This window comes from Sinocyclocheilus grahami, unplaced genomic scaffold (genome assembly GCF_001515645.1).
Source record: "Sinocyclocheilus grahami isolate Dianchi unplaced genomic scaffold, SAMN03320097.WGS_v1.1 scaffold77.1, whole genome shotgun sequence".
Lineage (NCBI taxonomy): Eukaryota > Metazoa > Chordata > Actinopteri > Cypriniformes > Cyprinidae > Sinocyclocheilus > Sinocyclocheilus grahami.
In genome coordinates, this window is record NW_015505256.1 from 2,208,994 (window position 1) to 2,225,172 (window position 16,179).

General features: G+C 37.5%; 2 protein-coding genes across 5 annotated transcripts in view; one reads left to right on the top strand and one right to left on the bottom strand.

Annotated features, from left to right (window-relative positions):
• Nucleotides 1-12,183, bottom strand: part of LOC107586082 (leucine-rich repeat flightless-interacting protein 2-like) — a 30,390-nt gene extending 18,207 nt beyond the window's left edge. Inside the window, exons 1-3 of one of the 4 annotated variants that reach the window (XM_016273315.1) lie at nt 11,854-12,183; nt 10,762-10,862; nt 2,554-2,640 (exon numbers count right to left, since the gene is read on the bottom strand). In XM_016273315.1, coding sequence (XP_016128801.1) covers nt 2,554-2,640; nt 10,762-10,851 — 177 coding nt within the window. In that variant the 5' untranslated portion in view covers nt 10,852-10,862; nt 11,854-12,183. Of the gene's footprint in view, nt 1-2,553; nt 2,641-10,761; nt 10,925-11,853 lie in introns of all 4 variants that reach the window. The other 3 variants (XM_016273316.1, XM_016273317.1, XM_016273318.1) reach the window with 3 other exon arrangements.
• Nucleotides 12,184-14,796: 2,613 nt separating this feature from the next.
• LOC107586084 (39S ribosomal protein L14, mitochondrial-like) lies at nt 14,797-15,807 on the top strand. Its single transcript, XM_016273321.1, has 3 exons — nt 14,797-14,892; nt 15,114-15,178; nt 15,363-15,807. The coding sequence occupies exons 2-3, from the start codon at nt 15,120-15,122 to the stop codon at nt 15,727-15,729; spliced, it is 426 nt and encodes a 141-aa protein (XP_016128807.1). The 5' UTR covers nt 14,797-14,892; nt 15,114-15,119; the 3' UTR covers nt 15,730-15,807.
• The last annotated feature ends 372 nt before the right edge of the window (nt 15,808-16,179 follow it).

Sequence of the window (16,179 nt, forward strand, 5' to 3'; positions counted from 1 at the left end):
CACACACACACACACACACACACACACACACACACACACACAAACACACAAACACAGACGTACCACCAAGTCTCTTCTCCTGGAAGAACTAACCCGACTGGAGCGATGAGAACTGCTCAGGTCTCGTAAAGATGACGAACTTGACTTTAAAAGTAGAAATCCAATAGGAAAACATTCATTTTTCAAATTTCAATAGCTTATTAAATGCACTTATCTACCTTTCTAAACAGGCTTTTAACTCTCCAGTTTATGATTACTGGATCAATAAAATATATGCTGATTACTGGAGCAACGTTCTATTTGTATGTTATGTACCAATATTTAAAATTAAACAATTAATGTTTAAATGTCTCAAATAAGACTTGTTTCACATCAACTTGTGGGCAAGTTTTACTCTACACAAGAAAATAAGCGATATATGTTGATGAAAAAAAATTCCAGTATGACACACCCTGTAACTTCCGACACTCCGGACGGATGCCGTGTCATCATTTAATCCCTGTTGATGAAAAATTAGGAGAATAAAAAAAAAAAGCAATAAGACGAAAGAAAAAAAGAGGAGAAAGAAAGGAGACGGACAGCAACATCAGGAGATACAGACCCGTCGACTGTGGCTACTGGAATGATGACCATGATGGGCTTTTTCCGTATCAGACTGAGATGAACAGAATGAAGGATACAGAATTTAAACAAAAGAATGCTGCATGTTTTAGGCTGTTAGTGTTAGTCTTCACCAGCGGTCCTAAACAAACTCTAAACACACTAAACTTGCTGACAGTCTGCCAGGATAAGACCTGTTCAAATTTCAGGGCAAGCATACAAGCTTATCTAAGGTATTATATTAAAAAAATATATATTTTCATGTATATGCACACTATAAAATAAACAGTTTAAAATACAATAAACAAATACATGAAATATGTAGTGCAGGGGTTTAAAAACATTAATTAAAAATCATAGCGGCTATTAAAACATCTCTAAATAAAATTGAAAAATGCATTAAAATTATTGTAATATTCACAACATATCTTAATGTTGTCAGCAAAATCACTGCAAACACACCAGGAACATATCACCCAGCCCATAAAGAAAAGGCCACATAGAGATACTCGTTTTTAGACTGATAAAACTAAAATGCTGAGATCCATTTTATGGGTTTACCACTGTAATATATACAAACACACAAACAAAAGCAAATAGGTCATGTGCAAAAAACTATCTCAAAAACGTGAATCCCTATCCTAACAGAAAACTATTTTTAAAGACAACAACAGGACCACAAGGGTTCCTTTATAAACCCAAAAGAGCAGTAAAAAGTATTATTAAAAAACATGCTTGAAAGTCACATACAAACAACTGAGTGTATGAGAATACAGCTAGCACACTCCCATCTGAAAGCTCTTTATTAGTTAAAGGTGAAAGTACATGCATGTCCAAACTGGCCTAATCTTTCTCATACCATCCATTGGTGGATTTGCCCCCATTTCCTGCTAGAGGAGGAGTACTGATGGTAAGACAGCTGTGAGAGAGAGACAGCCACAAGACAAACACAAAGACTTCTATTGCAATTCAATGTGACAGTGGATTGTTTGGTACTTTTTTGGTGAATGTCTTACAGAGAAAAACACAAACAAACATACTGGTGAACAAACCCATTAACATGCAATTACTCATACCCAAAGTATGTACTTCAGTATGCAAACATATTCTTCAAACCAGGTCTGAAAGTGTATTACAACATCTGAAAATGCACAAGTACAGAAAAAACTGACAGATACAGCTGAAATCGATAACTGAATCATTCACATGTGGCTGCAACCATTGAAAACAAACTGTATTGTCATAGGCATGTTTCCACTTATGAGCTTAGTTAATCAGCTAGCTAAATTTGGGTTGTGAATCTGGAACTATTTGTAAAAGCAGCCGTACTTTGTCTTCTCAACAAAAATGCATGAAACAGACAAGCAAATTATTCAAAAGGCCACTCTAAAAACAATACTTATACTTTACTGCAACAAAAGAGGTGATGGTATATAGAAGATCAGGCATATTCTGAATGAAATGCAGAGGCTCTGTTCCAAAACCTAGTGAGCTGCCTTGCCATTTAATGCCACACAGGCAGCATCCTAAGTGAAATTGAACCTCATAGGTGATCTATTTGTAACTAAATATGCAGCAACCCATGTGTCATACTAATAGTGCTCAGCATATGGGAGACTCAATTCAGTATTTCAATAGTGTTTTGCATGATCATTTTGCTAAGGTGTAACCTGTTGCAATACATTATAAGATTTCCTTCTCCATTAAGGATACATGCAACCCTGCATCAATAATGCTGCCAACTTTTTGGAACAGCCTTCATGTTGAAAGTGTGTCTATAATGCCTTACAATGCTGCGTCTGCAGGAAGTTCACTAGGTTTTGGAACAGAGGATCAATGAAGGAAAGAGTTATGAATACCTTAAGAAACTGCACATTGGTGCAACTTCAGCACTATTCATTAGGCAGGAGGTTCAAGTGCCTTTTCTCATCCCATCTGCTCTGTAGGACTCACCTCTTTCTGTTGCTGCTCCAATTCTCTCATCCGGATGTCCCGGGCTTCAGCACGAGCTGCTCTCTTCGCAGCAAGTCTTGCCTCCGCCTGCACAAGAGAGGAAAGAGAATTTATCTTAATAGCTGTTACATCAAACAATCTAAACAGAAAGCACTCTGTCTTTTAAAAAGGAGTCATTATTCTGCATCTGTCCTGTATGAAACATTCAGATAACTCACCGTCTTACAGAATCGACTGATTACTCACTCAAATGCAGCTTTGGTGAGCATAAGAGACTTTCAAAAACATAAAAAAAGTTGCAGACCCAAAGTTTTGAACAGTAGTGTATATATTTGAAATACAGCACAGGAATGAAATGGTGAAAGTGCATTTTCACTGCTTTCTCCAGTGAGGCTGGCATTTTACATTGATGTTTCAAAAGTGAGCAATCATGACAAGAATAGACGTCAGAGCTGTGGATAGTGCACATGCTGATGATATATGTAAGGGCAGCTGGTTCACGGGATCCATATTCAAACCTAAGTCACGTCTCGATCCCAATGGCCCTCTTTCTCCCTCAACTTTCCTGTCTCTCAACAGTCCTATAAATAAATGCCCAAAAACACCCATAAGAAAAAAAAGGGGGAACAGTCATATTTTCCATGTAGCCACATAATACATGGGTGGACATGATATAAGAAGAGAGAAACCATGGCTGGGAGGGCATCCCTCTTAAACTTCACTGGACTGTTTAGGAAAACATTTAATGGCTTGAAAGAAGGCATTCAAGAGTCCTGAAACAAAACACTGAAAAGGGTGTCCTGGGAAACCACACCCGTCTCTGTGACAACACTAGGCGCTTCAAAAAAGCAGCCCACGCTTTTCAGCTTTTTTGAAATGTTTGGGTTTGCTGACCTCAGGTTGGCTGACATGTTTTTGGAGGGCGGGGTTTGGTAAAATAGGGGGTGTAGCTGAAGCAATGGGGGTGATCTGATTCACATCTACTGCAAGTACGGCTGATCTCTAACTAGGTGAAAAAAACAACAAACATGATTCAGCAGCAGTGTCTAATTTAAGATCAACACACACACAGTGCACCAGACTCACATTCCAGGTAAACAAATGGTGGATGATTTCTGACTATCACAGTCCTCATGTGACACACGTGCAATATGACCTGCTTACTTTACTTAATACCCTACACAATAATTAATTACATTACATTTCAATAAAAATACGCCTTGACAGACCTGACAGTGACTTTGCAAAGTATGCAGTCTGACAGCAAACATTTAAACAAGGCTTTCGGCAAATCTTTACACATATGGTGAAGTTAGAGAGGGTGGGCTCTGTGTGTGTGATTCTTGTGTTCAACACCTGTTGTACTGTCTGACAGTTTGACCTGCTCACCAGAGCAGCTCAGCTGAGCCCAGTGTCTCCAGCTCTATCTATAAACCAGCAGAGCCTCCGTCATGAGACTGCAACAGGAAATCTAAGCGGGGGGGAGACACACTTACTTTACAACCTCCAACATAGCCACTCATTTATTAGAGAGACAGTCTTACTGTATTCTGCAGAACAGGAGCTCCATAGGCAAACAGCCCAATGAGATGACTACAATATTGCCTAATTTGACTACAAAATAAGCTTTTTTTATTGCAGGTCACAATAAAATGCAAAGTGTCTATATTTGCACCGGTTCGTTATTCAAAGAGCAGTCGGCTTATCGTTCATCACCTGCTCAAAGCATAAGTTTCTAAGAGTGCTTTCACACTTGGTTCGATTGCCTGGTTCGAACCAGAGTTCGATTGCTCCCCCCTCCCCCTGCCTCCGCTGGACTGCATTCATATTATTTAATTTGTGTCCAAACTGTGGGTCGTTTGCGTCATCAAGCCAGCAGCCGTTTACCCCATTGCCTAGTAACAACGGCACAGGAGAAGGCGGCAAAATGCGTAGCATTGCTCTTATTGCTCTTTTATAGTTTTTGAACCGTTGGTTTTGTTTCCAAAGCTTCAGTACATAACGGCACTTACGTCTGTCTTACGAATGTACTGCAAATGCTCTAAAGAATGCAGAAGGCGAACAGAAATGAGATATATAGCTGTCTGCTTGCAGCGGGTCAGTCACGCTTCTCAGGAAAGTGAGTGAAACACACACACACACACATTTTTATCAAATAATATGCCATTCATAGTGGTTCACTTCCACAATTTGGTACGATTGCGTTCATATCAGCAGCAAACCGTACCGGAGTTCACTTGAACCGTACCCCAGACCACACCTTTTAAACGGACTCAGGTACGGTTCGCGGGTGCGCACCTGAGTTCAGAAGACAGCATTCACATCATCCAAACGTACCGAACTTTGACGTCAATCGAACCAGGGTGCGCACCAAAAGTGCTAGTGTGAAAGCCCCCTAAGACTCTACAGTCCAAGTAGTCTTTGTAGTAGTCTACAGTCTATTTTGCACCACTTGCATATGATAAAAAGTCTGATAAAAAATAAAAATAATGGCAAGAAAATATGTTGTTCTACTTGGCTTGTCTTTGTGGACTGCAGGCAGATCAAAGCACAACAACTGAAGTCTGATTTACGAACTGACTTATGAGCCAGATCTTTTAATGAAGCATTCAAAAAGACTCACAAGTTGCCAGTTTGAGTCAGTCAGACAAATCCTTGACAGAATTAACTCTCTGAATCCACTGAGACCGCTTACAGAATCAACATCTGACACACTTACTGAACTGTAAGTTATGATACTTTCAGTGATGTCTGATTTTATTTAAGTTGATTGTCTTTTGGCCAAGAAGTTAGGCCACTGAAACTACAAGTCACTTTACAAAATTAATATTAATCAGCCAAGCCTTCATTTTAGTAGAATATGTAAATTAGCATGTGGACATCTCCAGTAGGGTTGTGATCGGTTAATGGACGTGTGACAACACCGGTAATACCGGTATCACCGTGGGGGCGGGGGCGTTTACTCTTTTTCTCGCTTTCCTTCGCTTTTAAATAGCTTGCAAAAGTGGCATGTGCATTTTACTTTAACTTTTAAATAGCGGCAGTTCGGCGTCAATTGCTTGAATGCAACAACAAAATACAACGTCAAACTCACTTTAGCGTATATATAAAACATAGAACTTTTATTAACAAAACAAATAAAAATACACCATGCTATAGGGCAGGCTATGCCTAATATAAAATAACAAATAACTTGCATAAAGTTTAAAGAGGTATACAAAACTGGAAATAGTAAGTAAACATGTATAATATATAATCAAATAAATAAGAAACGTAGAAAGATTATTAGCAAAACGAGTAAGAACGCTTGGAGGCACAGCATACACCTTGATGTCAAATAAAATAAATAAATTACACAAAGTTTAAATAAAGTAAAAATCAGCAAACACTGTGGAACCAATTAAATAAGAAACGAATGTTTTAAAAAAACTTCCAAAATCACCTTAGATAAACGGCAAAAGTCAACAGGCTTTTCAAAATCCAGAATATTGCCAAACAGGCGCTTTGCATTTCGTTTCGAAACTAAATCATCCGCCATCATCTTGTCTGTCTCACCTCACCTCACTCTTCTTGTCAGTCAGCTCGACTCACTCTCCTCACTGGAGAAATGAAGTCTGATCTGTGATGTGACTGTCGTTCGGCACGCATTGAGCAGCCGCGTTCAGTTTTTAATTGTAGTGTCTGTTCTTTTACTGAACTAAATTATTTTTATTACTACAAAAATCAAAACGACGGTGGGGGTCGGTGCCGCGGTGGGCAAGTGGCGTATCCGGTGTTGCGGCTTAACACCGGTATCACCGTCAGCTTCGTCTATCGCGGCAAGCCTAATCTCCAGTAAACAATTTGAGGCAGTTTATGTGCATAAAGTAATGGTAACATTATATAGTCTAACACTGAACTGATCCAATTGACTATGGACTTAAGTACTACAAATGTACTTAAAAATAAAAATAAAGAAATAAATTTAAAAGTATTTCTGCATTGCATAAAGTAGGTGTGCACTTTGAATATTACACCTAGCATAAAAGTAGTACAGTATGTTGACCTATTCCAACCTCACATTAAACCTTAGACAGCAGTGCAAGGCAGTAATAGCTAAAGAAATATCACACCTTGCCCTAGATTCTCCAAGATGAGAGGACTAATCTCATTCTGTTGCTTTGTGGCTAATGGACCATGCAAATCACTGGCCTCTGAAAGTGACAAGACTGGCCAGTAACATAAGTGACCTCAACAGGGGGTTGCAAGGCTCAAATTCACCCCCAGTAACCTGGACCATGCACAGACAAATCAAATGGCATGCTTTCAGTTGACAGACTTCTGCTAACCATTAGGGAGTTTCCTCTGCAGCAGGCACAAAATGGGTGGGTCCAAAGGCAGGTTCAGTGAAACAAGCCAAGTTTTATGTGTGTTGTAGGTAGACTGTGATTCATAATCTTTGGACTGCATGGGTGGAGTGACTCCTGCACTTCTAAATACAGTAGATCTAGTAGCTTACATCCTAATGCAATGGACCAGCATGTAATTCAGCTTCTCTTAACTGTAAAAACGTTTGACTGACATGGATTGAGAAGTACATGAACTCCTGCAGTGCTCAGGACAAGATGCCAGACCTCTCTTTCAGTTTCACTTCTGCAGGACAACTCTGCAGGACAGCTTTAGATTTTACCGTTTCCTCTTTTAAAACATCCTTATATGGTCCATATTCAGGAGATACTGCTGCATGATTTAGCTTTTTCAGTGACAGTATCAGAAGGAAATGACTTTCATTTCCTTCATGTTACAGACTGAACAAACAGTTGACTAGAAAAAATATATATATATGTTTCAGAAACCATTTTCTTCCCATTACTAAACCACAGCAGAAAAGTCCTGCTATTTATATCAAACACCTATTTTAAAGTCAACACAAAATGGAAATTGCAATCATCTTGTCTTCCTTATTTTCACATATTAAATAGCTTCTCGAACAAGAAAAAAGAATAGGTGAAAATCATCAGAAAAGTTGATTTGATAGGAAGGAGAACTTGAAAATATTTTAAAGATATAATGATGTGCATAGATAAATTATTTATAATAAAAACGGCAATATTCCATTAAAAATAATGATTGTCCATTTTTATTTAATGTGCCTTTTAAGATGAAATCAGTCATTTCTGCTACACTAAAGGGAACTGCCAAAAAAAGGTTGACAGTACTGTAATTAATACGCTGACAACGTGCTGTGCTTTAGCTAATGCTGTATCACAGCAACAAGAAATGCATATGTTACAGTTATATAATGAACATGGCATTCAAATGAAGAAAAAGGATGCAGACATCAAATTCTCTCACTCATGATATCTGACTTAGAGACAAGGTCATCCCATTTGGTCACATGAGGGCTCTGTAATTATAAATTTGGGTCATACAATTTAATTTCAGCTCGAAGAGTCCCAGAGCACAGCACTGATAGTAGTCAGAGTTTTCTGCTTGTAAGAGTGATGGCCTCAACCATGTGTGCTGCTGAAAAATCTAAGACAAGTCCATACTGGCTGCTCCCTGCTCAAGCTGTGAGTCAAACTTCATCAGCTGCAGCTCCAACTGACAGAACCTGAACGTCAACATATCGACACATCACAACAGGTCTATGAGGGACTGACCAACAATATACTGCAGATCCGAACTATTCAGACTTAGATGCAGAGATTAGATAAATAGCAGACGTTCACCTTTGACCCCATAAAGCCTACTGTATCATATTTGATACATGAACTTCTAAGGCCTCCAAATTACTATTAATATAAAATTTTTGCATCTTCTATACACCTTCTGCCGCCTGACTGATAGTCATACTTTTTAGCAACTAAAATGCCTTTTAGTATAATTCCAAGAACGTCCACCTACACATGTCATGCTGCTCTGAAATCTTTAATGATTTTTACAAGGTAAATGTAAAGATAACTTTTATATTGTTAGTAACATTTCAAGATAAACACTTACTGGACTGAAGCAACTTGCAAAATTGCAAAATTAAAAAAATCCTGTTCAAATGTAAGTATCAAATATGATACATCAGCCTTTTGAGAAGTGTTTATCTGAACATCTCTCAATCATCACTGTATTGTATTTGTATTGCAGTTTTGCCCCCACAATAAAAAAACAGAGCTTTGATCATAAAACTAAGCACTTTAATATCTTAATAATCTTAAGACGTATTATTGGAAGATATATCATGACAACTGACATTTATATGCATTTTATGTAAGTAGTCTGTTATAGTGTTATAAAGTTCTCATTGATTTACATGATAAATGATCAGAATTTCAACATTTTGGCCATTTAAATATTAAATAACAACTGAAATTGCATATTTTTTTGCTTAGTTTGGGTTTTTGAATAAATCTGACATGTTTTTTTTTTCCTTCTCCACACTGTAAAAAAAATTCTGTAAAATTTACGGTAAAAACCCGGCAGCTGTGGTTGCCGGAATTTTACCGTAAAAAATACGGTAGCAACGTTTTAGGTTTTACGGTTTTAACTTAAATTTACAGTTAAATACCGTATTTTCATTAACTGATATAATGTTAATATACCAACCTATTGAAGTACTGAAATCTGTTTTGCACCTTTGTAATACACTGATAACCACCAAATGCAGGTGGTGATGAGAAAGTCACATGATGAACCAAAGCCCATCACAAGCAGCTTTTAGATAATAGCACATATAGAAGGTGCACAGTGTCATTCACACAAACACCATCATGGTAACACACATGAAACTGAAATAATGCAATAAAAATTCATTTAACAACATTAGGTGTAACACACAACCCTAATATACAAAACTGATAAGAAATAACTAAGAAGAAACATAGTTATTTCAACAAAAAAACATCAAATTTGAAATGTAACGCAGAGAATTCTGGGAATGTCAATTTACGGTATACTACCGTAAAATTTATGTCAAATACATGTAATGTCCAATACAGTTTTTCACTGTGTATAGTAGGGGAATTTACCGTTAACCATTTAACAGGTTTTTACTGTAGCATTTTTACAGTCTTTTACCGTTAAATTCACAGTCATTTTTTACAGTGCAGTAAGAGCTCCACATCCTCACTATATCATACTATACTCTCTAAAACACCACCCTTTAAAGACATGCCAGCAAATTCAACGTCAGCAAACCCAAACAGGCACAATGATTGACAGATGGAGAGCTTATTTGGAGAGATTTCAAGGTGTTGGCTGCTACCCTAAGCCTTTTTTACGGTTTACAGAGCCTTAGGCTGTCACAGAGGCAGGTACACATATTCCTGTAATATCTGTCAAGTAGTTTCAAAGAAGCAAATCGCTTACAGCACCTTTAGTACTGTCCAGTGTCTTTGATGGAGTATCGTTATCCTACCCATTTAGAATGCACAGAACGATGGGAAAACACTGCTACACAAATATACTGAATCCAATGAGAGCGGTTACAGAATCAACATCTGACTCTCATACCGAACTGAAAGTTATCATAGCTTTTAGTGATGTCCGGAGTTTTGTTTACATAAGGTTTGTGAAACTTATTTCTGTATCCTCACTGCATGTTCATATGACAACATGGATAGGGCTTTGTTTAAAAATATATATATATATATTTACATACACACAGTATGTGTGTGATATATATATATAATTTTTTTATTTAATGGGGCATCCTACCAGTTTAGCTTGTGTACAATGACAGAAACACATTGCTCTATGGTGTTTTAAAGGATCAGTTTACCCATTATTTCATTTATGCCTGTTGTTCCGAATCAATACGACGTTTTTTTGCTGTAGAAAACAAAAGGAGAAAGTCTACAGAATTGCAGTCAAACTCAAAAAAGGTTTGACATCAATGACAGTAAAAGCAATTGCTTCTTGTGTCATATAACCAGACATGCACGTGGAATTGCAAATTAGATTTGTAAGATACAGTGAAGGGCATAAGTTAAAGCAAATAATGACTGAATTTTGGTCAGTTTCTCTCCAAGTATGACTATTTTGTCTTTTGATTTGCTTTACAGTCCAAAATATGATTTTGGTTGTATATATATGCATAATTAAGTTGTTTGGGTTTGTAATAACAACATCAGGGTGAGTTTCTGGGTGAATGCCTCCTTTATTGTGGTCACAGGAAACCACCAGCCACAAAATGACACGAGTGAGATAAACGGGTCGCAGGTGAACAGCTCTTACCTCTCTGGCGATGCTGCTCAGAGCCTCATCCTCGGCTGAGAAACGGTCTTTAATTGGGGCCCGTTTTCGTCCTGATCCTGGCGTCCCCATGTCAACAGCAACTTCACGGTGCACACAGAAAACACTGAATTAGATGTTTATGGTCTTGTTTCCCAAAGGTGGTCTATTTGTGTAAAATATATCCTTAATGACCCGTCTGTTGCGACAATAAGCAATCTAATAGCGCACAGCAAAGACATACAGCAGAGATAACTGCATTATTTCCTATGCAGGTCTCTTAGACTCAACTCAGCATCTTAGTGTGTTATTTCATAAAATATTTCAAATGTAGGCTAGATAATGTAGGTTAGATAAGCCTGGCATCTCACACACCCACAAATAGAGGCTTTAGTCATGTGTGTCTGGACTCCGAGCTGATGAACACCAGACACACAACTGAACCTCATAATATAATGTGACAAAGCAGAGAAATATCACTGGCACGGACGACTAATGGGTTTAGATTGATTCTTTAAGGAAAAACAGCCTCATCTGTTCTTATGTGCTCTTTTGGCAGCTAATTAATACAATGACAACAAGCACATTATTTATATAAACAAATGACACCTAAATAAGAGTAGTTTTAAAGCTTTGTGCGTATCATGTTTGTCTTATTATGTATATAAATCAATGTTGAATCTGTCAGGACGTCGTAAGTACATTTAAATGTAAATAAACCTATACATAAAATTGTATATTTCTGCCGAGGCGCTAAATATAAACCAACACTCATTCAGCTGCGTTAAAGACTAACTTAAAGCACTTCATTTTCCAGAAAACAAATGAATAACAAGTGCGCTTCAGTAAACAGATTAAGTATCCACCACGTGAAGCTAAATATATATATATATATATCATTATTATTAATTATAAATGTGCGAAGTAAAATTCAATATTTATGACTCTAGTTAGCGGTTAGCTTGCTAGCTCGTCCTTAAAGACATAAAGTGTGTAAATGTCACTCAAGTCTTGTGCCGTTAATTCACACACTGCGATTTAGTGACCTGCCTGGACTTTCATGACAGTTGGCTCCCGTAAGTGCCGGTTTCTTACCGTTTCTGTCCGCCAGTATTCCGCTCGAGACTCGGGTCGGTTCTGACTGACTGACTGGGACCCGGGCGCGTTCCCGCAAACCAGCGAGATCGAGCGCGCGATACGTGCGCGTGCGCGTGCCTGCGTGACAGCCACAAACTGACACCGTCCGTCACCTCAAAACTTCTGAAGAAAGCTGCTCGTGTTAAGTCACAAGAGGCCTAAAAGCAGCATACCACCGTTAGTATCAGTTTAATTTCCTTTACAAAAGGCCGCGAATGGCGGGGAATGCCGAGAAATAATGGACTGGTTCCAGGTAGTCTGAGGTGTTTTTTCCAGCTTCGCGCTGAAAGTCCCGGATGTTGGGAAAGAGGCGTGGCCTTGGAACACGCGTAGACCGCGAGCTAACCCTAACCAACTAACTAACTATAGACCATCTAAACAGAACGCTATTCAGACTGTAGATGTCTAGGTGTCATATTGTTTATTACCCCTAGCAAATAACTTGTTATTCGATAATAATAAAAAGTTCCCACGCTATATCTTACCAATGCATCTTATTACCAACGATAACCATTACCCTAAACTAACTAACTCTAATCTTTTCATCTAACCGATCCTAATCCTAACCCCCAAACCAAACTAATTAACCGTATCCCTAACTAACTAACACTAGACATATTGCATTTTACGAACTCCACACTTGTTATCAGTCACACATTGTGTGTAATCTCCATTGAGGTGCTTTTAATGTCTCACGCGTAGACCGCCAGCTAACCCTAACCAACTAACTAACTATAGACCATCTAAACAGAACGCTATTCAGACTGTAGATGTCTAGGTGTCATATTGTTTATTACCCCTCGATAATAATAAAAAGTTCCCACCCTATATCTTACCAATGCATCTTATTACCAACGATAACCATTACCCTAAACTAACTAACTCTAATCTTTTCATCTAACCGATCCTAATCCTAACCCCCAAACCAAACTAATTAACCGTATCCCTAACTAACTAACACTAGACATATTGCATTTTACGAACTCCACACTTGTTATCAGTCACACATTGTGTGTAATCTCCATTGAGGTGCTTTTAATGTCTCATTTTATTTTGGGAGAACACATTTTCAAGGATAAAACATAATAATAATAATAATTCCTATTTTTTTTAATACCACCACCACAGAATTCAGTGTTCTGTGTTACATTTCTAGTCCAATAACGACCTCTAGCTGCTGATTCCAAAATATTGGCAGAAACAGACAAGAGAATGTGAATGAATGAATAAATGATATGATAGGGCTACATTGTGTATGTGAATTATTAAAATGGTAAACAAGCAATTCTACTTTCAGTTGAAGTTATTTTCAGCTCTAGCAATTTTAGCAAAAGTCAGTGAGTTATATCAGCTTTTTGAAATCACAGCTAGGACATGCATTCTGTACAGAATACCGTTTTGCATTGTGTTTTAACCTTTTAAAAACAAATGCATGATTTATTGTAAATTGCAATATTTATGGTATCATAGATTATGCATATAGATCATGCACTTTTAGTTTCCTATATTTCAACAAATAATTTTTTTAAATAATCATTTGATTAAAACCATTTTATAAAATGTCTCGTTGCTCTATATGCATCTATATATGTTTTTGGCAAGTTTGCTCCATTGGTATCAAGGCCCACAGCTGTTAAATACATGGATCTATTGGATGGAGCCCCAAGCCTGCAGAAAACAAATAAACAAACAAATACAATTTTTATTAAATTTATTCATACATTTATTTTTGTATATTTATGTAAATAATTAAAAATGTATTTAAAGGGGTCCTATTATGCTCTTTTACAAAGTCTTGATTTTGTTTTGGGGGTGTACTAGAACATGCTCTCATGCTTGGTGAGATTTTATTTTTCACATAATTTACATTATTAAAATAGCTTTCTCCCCAGCCTGGCACAAACGGCTCGATTAGTTCCGGCTTTGATGAAGGTCAGCCTTCTGAAAAACAAAATGTGTTGTGATTGGTTAGCTGTCCCAGTGCGTTGTGATTGGAGAACAGCTTAGACGGTGTTTCAGTACTGCCACGCCCCTTGCTCAGTCTTTCAACAAAAGATTTTGGCGAATCCGGCACTGTACTCCCTCATGTTGTGGAAGCTGTTCTCAGTAAGATGCACAGCACACAATAGCAAATTGGGGTTATAATGCTCAGGAACAGAGTTAAAAAATAAATTGCAACCACTGTTTCCTGACATCATCTGCTTTCGGAAGCCCAAACAAAAAAAGGTGAAAAAAAACAGCGTTTCAGGTGGTCGCACACTGAACGAGAAGCGCAGCGTCGCGCCACGTCTTTAAAATTCAAATAAAAAACTCTGCAGCAGCACTTCTTCTTCGTCGTCTCGTCTGATGCAGTCACTCAACCAAGCGTTCTAACCACAACCTCGCCCTCCCCACCCCCCAACCATTAGAATTTCTGTAGGCGGGAATTATTTGTAATGATATTCCAATGAGCCGCTTTGTGATATCACAAAGCCCGGAAAACAAACTCTGTAGTCCAAACGAGCCGTTCGTTGTAGTTCTTGAAAAGGGATTTTTAAAAAACGAAATATCTCCCTTTGGAGTGGACTTTGAGATTTGTAACTTTCTAGATCTTTTTTATGCCCAAACATACACACTACACACTGACTAAAATTAAAAAAGTGAAAAAGCATAATAGGACCCCTTTAATTATAAAAAAATGTAAATAGTTATGTATGTATGTATAAATAAATAAATAAAAATATAATAAATAAAAGAAATAAATAATAAAAGAAAAAGAAAATTTTAAAATGATTACAGAAAATAGGGTGAGGAAAGTAATAAAAAAACTGACTTATATTTGTTTTAATCAAGTCCCCATGAGCAGTGGTTTGCTAATGCGGTATCCTCCAGCACTGCAGGTGGCGCCAGTGAGCTCAGTTCACTGCCATTGAATCAATACAAGAAAGAGAGCAAGCGTCGCTTTGTTTTGACGCAGATGCGTGCGTGACATTGGTGTGGAGTGAATGATCTGAGCAGGTATTTAATAACGTTATTTATTTACACTACCTAATATCACTTTTCAAGAACATGTTGACCAATGTAAAGAGTTGACCTGCTTCTATTGCTTGCTTTCACCGATAACCTGAAGCAGTGAAATAACTTGAGAATTGTCCATTATATACTCGTTGTTATTATTAGAGAAAAAGTTTCTGAAATTGTTTATTATTGCTTTTAATTTTGGCTTGTTTTAATGTCAGGTCAGGATGGCTCTGTCGTTGTCCGGGGTGATTTTGCCCAAACTGATACAGCAGAGGGCTTTCAGGTGAACAACAATATATACTTTTATATCAGCACATTAGACATGATAAATGAATGATTAAGAAAACCAATCTAAAATCATTCATCTAAACCTGTTTTTGTTTAAAAGTGTTGCCTTGTTGTCATTTAGCCATTGTAATGATCTCACATGTTGTCCACAAATACCATATATTCTCATCTCACTGCAGTGTCTCAGCAGCTGTGGCAGCTATTCAGAAGTTAACACGCGTGAGGGTGGTCGACAACAGTGCTCTTGGAAATGTCCATCACCACCGTCCACCAAAAGTCATTCACGTATACACCAAGAATGTAATTGGTAAAGTGGGAGACAGAGTCTTACTGGCCATTAAAGGACAGAAGAAAAAAGCTCTCATAGTGGGTCACAAGATGCCTGGAGCTCGAATGACCCCACGCTTCGACTCAAATAACGTGGTTTTGATTGAAGAGAATGGAAACCCCACGGGAACGAGAATAAAAACTCCTATACCAGCACATCTGCGCAAAATGGAGGGGGAATATTCGAAACTGTTAGCCATCGCTCAGCGATTTGTTTAAAATGGTGTTTCTGTATTCTGGGAGGACACATCCTAAAATATGTCTCCTGTATTTAACTGTCTTTGTAAATATATAAAAAGAAACATGTTCATGCCATTCAGGAAATTAGCTTTCATGGTTACTTGTGGAATCATTTGTAATAAAATATATGGATGAAACTGTGTAATTTGCTATAGTTATTACTTATAATTTTGTAGAGAATGTTATATTATCAACTGGGTTACAGTGTGCAATTTGTAGTAAAAAATAACTTTATAGTATTCTCAAACATTTATGTATAGAAGCTTGTTTCCACCATGGGATAAAAAAACAAAAAGGTAATTTCAATTTTTTATTTCACAATTCAGACTTTTTTCTCCTTGAAATTCCGAGTTTATATCTCACAGTTCAGACTGCTTCTCAGAATTTAAAAATATAAACGTGCAATTCTAAAAAAAAATTAATAAATCA